General features: G+C 34.1%; 1 protein-coding gene across 2 annotated transcripts in view; it reads right to left on the bottom strand.

The window, feature by feature from the left end:
- Positions 1 to 767: 767 nt before the first annotated feature.
- The window catches only part of LOC144967636 (ribosome maturation protein SBDS-like), a 9786-nt gene continuing 2337 nt past the window's right edge, over positions 768 to 8216 (bottom strand). For both annotated transcript variants that reach the window (XM_078905149.1, XM_078905150.1), the window contains exons 2-7: positions 7913 to 8068; positions 7121 to 7250; positions 5870 to 6070; positions 4331 to 4415; positions 3617 to 3702; positions 768 to 2137 (exon numbers count right to left, since the gene is read on the bottom strand). In XM_078905149.1, coding sequence (XP_078761275.1) covers positions 2012 to 2137; positions 3617 to 3702; positions 4331 to 4415; positions 5870 to 6070; positions 7121 to 7250; positions 7913 to 8046 — 762 coding nt within the window. In that variant the 5' untranslated portion in view covers positions 8047 to 8068 and the 3' untranslated portion in view covers positions 768 to 2011. The remainder of the gene's footprint in view (positions 2138 to 3616; positions 3703 to 4330; positions 4416 to 5869; positions 6071 to 7120; positions 7251 to 7912; positions 8069 to 8216) is intronic.

Here is an 8216-nt window from a genome sequence, read left to right as displayed (position 1 = left end):
GACTGTATTTCAAATTGTCTTTTTACTACAAATCAACGCTAAAACCATGTTCCGTGAAGCAGCTTGTACCACAGTTTATTTCATTCACATTTTCACAGATGATTGTGTAATTAAAAATAAAATCAATAAATTTGAATTGCACAGCTCAATTTTAGGGGACAACATTTCACTTGCTATACACTTGCAGTTAGAACACTGGTCTTACTCATGGTAGTCAGCCTGCTGGTAGAATGGAAGGTCTGAATAGGATTCGACGGGAGAGAATGACAATTTAGCCTGAATCACGTAATTAAACATTTGACGTGCTAGTTATGCTTTGGGTTTGCCACTGAAAGGCGGCTTCCCTTTGATCTTGTTTAGCGAAAAAGAAAATCTTTACTCTGTCAATTTCACTAATATCACTCCATTTCCAATCAAAAAAAATAAATTTAAACTCTCAGCCTGTCAAAATATATATGTCAATGCCTACAATGCAAAACTAAATGCTTTATTTCCAATATCATATTTTAAAAGTTATTTATTACAAAAGGTCACAGGTCATCATAGTCACCCGTTTGCTCCAATCGTGATGATGCCAAGCCAATGTTTTGCTTTCCAGTTTAACTGACGGGTTTACTCACATTTCTAACTGAATGTGTGTAGCAGTCATTAGAAAAATAAAACAAAAAGAACAATTGACAATGGACAACCATTAACATAACAGACCTGCCACAAAATCAAACAAAACAAAAAAATCTGTATATTTGTGAGAAAAGATCTGAATTTCACCCCCCCCCCCCCCCCCCCCCGCCCCACCCAAAAAAGAAAAAATATGGATTAACACACATTGAACGATCTCTGCCCATATGTTTTATGAATTTCTAATTAATAATGCTTTATAATTTATGTAATGTCATTCGCTTTGGTCTTAGAACATTTTCAACCATGTCTGCCAACCTTAAAATGAGAAAAAGTGTAAGATTGCTTCTCAAAAAGACTAAGATGTAGAGAAAAAGTGTACAATTTGAAAATAACAAATGAAGTGAGTAGGAAAGTGCCAGAAGACAATAGAGAATAAAAATTTGGCAGCGGCGATCAAACCAATGACTTTATTGGTACGACAACTCTGCCTGGTCAGGGAGAGTGTGGCTCTACTGTTTGAGCTATCCACCATTCCGCTTTTTGAGTGGTGGATAGCTCAGACAGTAGAGCCACGCTCTCCCCGGCCAGGCTGAGTTGTCGTACTAGTAAGGTCGCGGGTTCGAGCCCCTATCGCTGCCAGGAAATTTTAATTCTCTATTGTCTTCTGGCACTTTCCTACTCACTTCATTTCTTGTTATTAAAAACATAAGAGCCTGCTCCAATCAATTTTCTGAAACAATTTGAAAATGTAACCCTTCAGTCATCTCACTACCTGCCGTTGGTTAATTTTGGAAATAAATAATTTTCATAACAAAGTGGTTTGGGTGTAAAGTTTTAGAAGCTTAAAGAAAACTTGGAAAAAAAACTATGCAAACAAACCACTTAAACCTATCAAAGAACAGTTGTTATGGTTTATATTGCAGCAAGAATAAAGAATGCCACAAAATCATTTGAGAAACAGAATAGCAACTTTACATTAAAATGTTAAGATTTAACTCCCATTAAAAAAGCATACAAAATAACATAATAATAAAATAATAATAACAACAACAATAATAATAATAATATTATTATTATTATTATTAATTATAATAATAATAGTAATAATAATGATAATAGTAGTAGTAATAATAATGCTGAAAACTTATATAGCGGTGTAACTAACAATCTGAGAAAAAAAAAAAGCATAAAAATAAGTATTTTTTGGTTGACAGTTGGCAGCCCTGTTTATAACTATTTCCTTCTAACATTTTGGTGAAAAAACCCTGAGCAATAAGGGGGAAAAAATCCGAATTTAGCCAATTTTGGCTTTAACAAGTCTGTAACATAAATGGATTAAATGTGCATAAATGCAGATCTGTCTGAAGTCATCACCACGTGGCAACACTTCCTACAATTTCTCCTCTCCTTCTTCCACTTCCTTAAGTGTCAGCAAGTCAACTTGACCTTTGCCCTTGGTACCTGTGCTGACGATGTCTGTCACCTCCCTGTAACAACCAGGATCCACCAGTATTACCTATCGGGAATATTGTTAAAAAGATGCAGTGAACACCAAAAGAGAACAAATTCTGTACATTTTACGGTCTAAAAAGCTACTTGTGGGCATATAATTTAATTGAGAAAAATCGGGTGAAATTTTCTAATTTATAATTTACAAAGATGTAATTTTATTTACTCTATTTCTTTACAAAATACTTTAAATATAGGATGCAAAAAAAAACAACAACCGAAAAAATTATGACATTATTTTAATAAGAAGTATAAATCAGAAATATACCATAATTTACAAGCAACAAGAACAAAACTTTAAGTTAATTATTGACAAGTTTAATAAAAATTGCTTTATTGATTGAGAAACTATGCCGGTTATACCAAAGTCATATAAAAATCATGATATCTAAAATGTCCAAATTCGCTTCACGTTTTAGTGTTAGAAGTTGCCTCGCATGCTTAAAAATCAGATGACCACTAGAGACAAAGTCTGGAATAAGTTTCTTTTTCTTCTAACAATTCTATAATTCGGGCAGGTATGACTGATTTCTAAAGATGAATGGCCTCCAATAAGTAGTGATTGAATCCAATGGATTTGGTCATTGATATTCAATACGGTTTATAAGGGTCGTAAAACAGTTGACACAGAAGCAGAGTTAAAAGACTCAATTCAAAATGAATGGGATGAAATCAGATGACAATAGAAAATCAAATGGATCATGGGGAAAAAAGGCTAAGCACAGTCATAAAGCAAAATGGGGGATCGACGGATCACATCCAAATTTGAGAATGACATCAAAATCTTTGATATGGCAAATTTGCAGTGGGTCTTTTAAAACAATCGTCAAATTAATATTTTTCAATATATTTTCCTGAAATTTGTGTACATTAAGTTCAATAAATTGGTTTGATTGTGGTCAAATTTTAGTTATGGTCTGGCGGTCACAGGCTTCTAAACTTTTCCGGGTTTTTTTCTTGCACCCCATATATGATATTTTATAACGCTTTTTTATTTTTGTAATTTGCGTTTGTAAACCCAATTTCCTTATGGATGAATACATTCAAACCATTCCCTTTGTCATACTTTTTCTTGTGTGCTTTCAATTATAAATCTAGAATCTTTTGACTATACCATTTTATTCCTTTTGACTGGTGCTAAAATGACCTAAAAGTGTTGAAAGCGTGGTAAAACCCTTTAAAAAAAGTCAAATACGAAAACGTGCCATTTTTAGGCAGGTCAAATTTTAAGGCTTTTGTTTACCAGATTGGTTCTATCCATGTTGTAATTTCTTGGGGCAGTGTGGCTAGATTTGCTTTGTATCCCAAAGGTACTGAGTTCGAATACACGTTGCGCTGTGAAGTCACCTCGCCCTAGCTCAATTTGCGTTACTGCACTGCGGCTGATGCCTGGGTTATTCCAGTCTTCCCTTGGAACAGACACTAATGACAGTTTCCCTTTAACTTTAAGGGAATTCTATTTTATTTATTTTTATTTAATCCTCACCATTTCCAAATCTACGTCAAAGTTGTCCTCCTCCACCTGGAGAGCTAGCTTGCGTATTTTATCTCTCACTTTCTTTCCTTCTTTACCTGACATCAAAAGAGGATAAACATATTGATGTATTGCATTAGGAAGTCACAGACAAGTCAAAAATTAACATTATAATATGTGGGCTGGCTAGTGGCCTTCGTAAATTAAAGGCCTGATACTGACCAAAAATTTATGTAGCAAAAGAAGACGACGATTACTAAACAAAAATAAAACATGAGTTGTTGTTAGAAGTGCTAAAGGAAACAAATGATTCCATTGGCTGAGCTATTGATTACAACTCAGAATTCATTTTTTACTTCTTTTGCAACAAATATATTTTGGTTAATATTAGGCTTTATGATAATGAAGTTACAGCTGGCCTCACAAAACGTGCCATTGGCGAAAAAATTTGAATTCCTAAAATTAATGCAAATGTATATAGTGATTATTTCAGAGTAACATGCAGATTCAATCTTCAGAGTTCCTTACTTAAAGACAAAAATGTAAAATCCAAATCCTCACTTTCTACTTGGTTTATCTTTACTTTTTATTTCTTCAGCTCATATCTCGAAAACAGTTGGCACAACATCCAACGACTTTTTTTCAGAACATCAACACACACACTCGTCTCTGACAAGCCTGCTTTTGGTTATAGTTAGAGTTAACTTAGAAATAATTATTTCTTACCTGGCACTACAACCCGTAATTTCATCAAAGCACGCTGGATTTCCAATGTCTCTGTCTCTTTCAATTGTTTGATTACCTCTAAAGCCTGGGTTGTTATTGAAATAATAAAAAATAGATTGATGGTATATGTTAATATAAAATAATCACCTGTTCTGTCCAAAAGATTAATAGTACCAACACACAAAACTATATGTAACCTTGAACGTTTACAGTGTGATTGCTGGGTAGGGTCTTTGACCTCCCATGAAGGGCAGGAGGTCACACTGCGTCTTCTATCCCCTTATATCTGTTTTCAGGGTTGTTTTCTGTCTTTGTCTTGGAATGGGATTACTTAGTTTTGTCCCAGTCCTATCTGGAGTCCTTGACTTGGAGGGGAACAGTCAAATGTATAGTTATAATTTTGGGAGATGATATTTTTTTTCCTTGTAAATCATCTCTATTTTGTACAGTTACATTTTTTTTTTTGGTTCTAAATATATATTGGTTTGTAAATATTTGAGTGTATTCCTCTTAGTGGGGATTTGTGCTTGTGGATGAGACTTTTAGGTGATATCAAACTAAGTGCACTGATAGTGGGTTCTTGGAATCTACATCTGTTCCCTATTGAAACCATTCCCCTTCGTCTTACTTTTACTCGTGTGCTTTTTCAATTGTAAATCCATAACTTTATCGCATTTTCTTTCTGTTTACCTGCGCTGAAATGACCTAAATATGTGCAAGCACTGTATAACCTTTAAAAATAAAAACAAACAGTCTGATTAAAAGAATTTTGTGAGAACTAATCACCCAATAGGTGGTTTAAAAACAATAAAAAAGATCAGAGTAACGTCAACTTCAATCATTTTATGGAATCTTGAAAACTAGAAAATTCATAATTTGTATTCTCTAAGTGATACTAAGCTGCTAGAAGCTGTGAACTGTAAAAAGTGATAAGCAAAATTGAATAAAACAGCTTCAAAAAATAACAAAATACCAAACATAGAACATTTTGGGCTCAAAACCCTTCTTCACCCAACAGCAAAAACCAAAAAAAAAACATTGAAAACGAAAATATTACATTACTTAAAAAACAGATTGACAATCTGGTTTTTTAGTCATGTATTTATGTTTTAATTGTTTTTTGTTGTTTGACCGAAGGAGGCTTTTTGGGCCTTAAACGCTCTGTATTTGGCATCTTTTTCTTTTTTGAAGCTGTTATATTCAATTTTGTTTATCATGCTTATTATCTGTAAGTTTTGACTGCTGATTCACAAAAGTAAAAAATCTGTTAAATCTATTCACAAACACGCTGTCTACTGGAAATAACAATGATACGAGTGTGCCAAACCACTCCCTCTCTTTTCCAATATATGTATAAAACCAGCACCATGAAATTATGGGTAACAGCCAAGGCGTATCACATTACTGACCTTTGCCCTTTATGATTACCTACATCATTATATGGTCTACAGAGACTGCGTCACACATTTTCTGGTGTTTGCATTCTAATAAACTGATTAACAAGTTAAATTTAAGGGAAAACTGAGGTGAGCTCCTTACCTGCTGTTTTGTGTTTTTCTGTGGTTTAACAGAGAAATGCATCGACTTCATGGATTTCTCTATCATTGTAACGGGGTACGGACGTTTCGTCTCAGGATGAACACATTTGTCAGCTACTATGGTGGCGATATCTTTAAACATGCTTTCTAGCTGTGCTGCTCGTTCTTTCTCGGATACCTGAAGGTCACCTTTGGCAATGATCTGAAAAGAAAGATTTTATAGAATCAATTTCTATAAAAACCGATGAATAAGTAAATTTTAAAACAAATTTTTTGTTTCGTGACAGTGAGAATGGTAATCACTTTAATAACTTTATAGATGAACACTTCGTAGCACTGCACTGCAGCTGACACCTAGGTATCCCCTTGGCATGGGTCTCAAATAAGAAGATTTAAAAAGGAGGAACATTTTGTGGCTTCGGTGGAACGTGCAATTCATCATGAATAATGTGAGCAATATGTCCCTATTGTTGACAATACTAGTAAAATATACAATTATTAACATTCAAATCATACTATGAACAGGAAAAATTATTAAAGAACTTACAAACATGGATAAGTCCCTTGCAACAAGACTGTTTACAATGATTTTTAAAGATGTATAGATGTTACTGAGGGCCAGTGGAAGAAAACAGCAGAGGACTTGAAATGGCGGAAATACGCTAAATAGCGGAAATTTGAGTCCCATGCTTGGAGTAGACCCCAAAGATAAATTTCTCCTTCGAGACGAATAAAGGGAATTTTGTCAATTTATTCTATTTCTATCTATTTTTAAAAACAAAAATACACATGCAGTGAGCTAAATGTATCCTCAGGCTAAAGTTTACTTGGAGGGTATCAAAAGGTATCAAAATAAAACATGAAATTCCTAGAATATGCTGGCACACAGAGATGTAATGTGAGGTAATACCGACTTTAAGTAAACACCATAAGGTAAACACTAAACTGTTATAAGTTGTGGATTCTAAAATGTATTGAACAAAAAACATAACAGCTTAAAAACAGAACAAAATACCAAATATGGAATGTTTCGTGTTCAAAACCCTTCTTCAGCCAAAAGCAAAATCAGTTAAAACTTTGATACATCATAATGGATCAAGATAAGCAGTTATTTAATGTGATTCATAAACGTTTTAATTTTTTCTTCAACTGCAAACGGCTTTTGAACCAGAGGCATTCCATGTTTAGTATTTCGTTTTTTATGAAGCTGTTATATTCATTTATCTACATTTCTATTATGTAAGCAGCTTACTAATTTGCAAATTTCAATTTCATCATCGGTGTCGAATATCTTTTTCAAATCAGCTATTTTTGCAAATTCTCCCTTGGAAACATTTGTGAAGACCTTTGGTGTTTGAAGAACTTCATCAATATCTGTCTCTCTGGATTGAAAAAAAAATATATATCACAGACAGCATGTTTTATAAACACACTTATTATATTCATGCCTAAATTTCTCTGTACCTTATGCTCTAAAATGACCAAAATTGATAAATCAGATGAAACAGTTGTGATTAAATAGGCACCAATCCCCCCCCCCCCTTTCTTTCTCTCTGTCTCCCTGTCTCACACAAATGTATCTTAAATCCCGATATTTTTGCATATTATTAGTAGATTTATATAAAAATCTTCATAACATATCAAAAACACATACATAAGCCCAATCTCACAATTTAACAAACGTACTTACATACACAATTCATTCATAAACACATACCAATTTCAAATAAATCTTAAGCTGCAAATGTAGCATTCCTGCAAAGCCATTGGTTCCATAATGCCGGAGTTTATACCAGTTTCTATCACGTGGAATGTACAATAGCATTGCTTGTTGCCCTTTGGATAGGATGCTAGTCTACCACAAAGTACTTTTCCACCAGATCTGGCAGACCTAACCACCTAATCACTGCTGGGTGGGCAGAAAAAATATTGACTCCATCCGGGATCAATGTTGGTCCCTTTGCATGAGAAGCGAGTGCTCTACCAACTAAGCTATCAGGACCCCCTAGTTGAAAATGTACTGCATTTGAATTATCAAACTTACACCTTGTTCCTCCAGGAAATCACTTTATTTGGATAAGCAGCAATTTCAAATCTTTTTCCACCTTTCTTCAAACGGACAACAGACACATTCGTCAGTCGTTTTTGGTTTGTTGGCTGTGAAATTCTCCCTGCCATCTTCTCTCACTTTTCTCAATTTCTGTGAAAAGAATATTGTAGAGTTTTAAAAAATGGCTCTTTTGACATTTGAATGAAAAGTACACTCCAGCATGGTTTCCTCGAACTCATTCGAATGTCCCGATTTTTTTCATTATATTATTCTTTATTATCATTCCATTCCTTCCTTG

This window comes from Berghia stephanieae, chromosome 3, assembly GCF_034508935.2.
Source record: "Berghia stephanieae isolate SIO BIC M18660-M18661 chromosome 3, UCSD_Bste_1.3, whole genome shotgun sequence".
Classification (NCBI taxonomy): Eukaryota; Metazoa; Mollusca; class Gastropoda; order Nudibranchia; family Aeolidiidae; genus Berghia; species Berghia stephanieae.
Note: the sequence above shows the minus strand (reverse complement) of the source record. Positions and strands in the feature narration are given on the sequence as shown.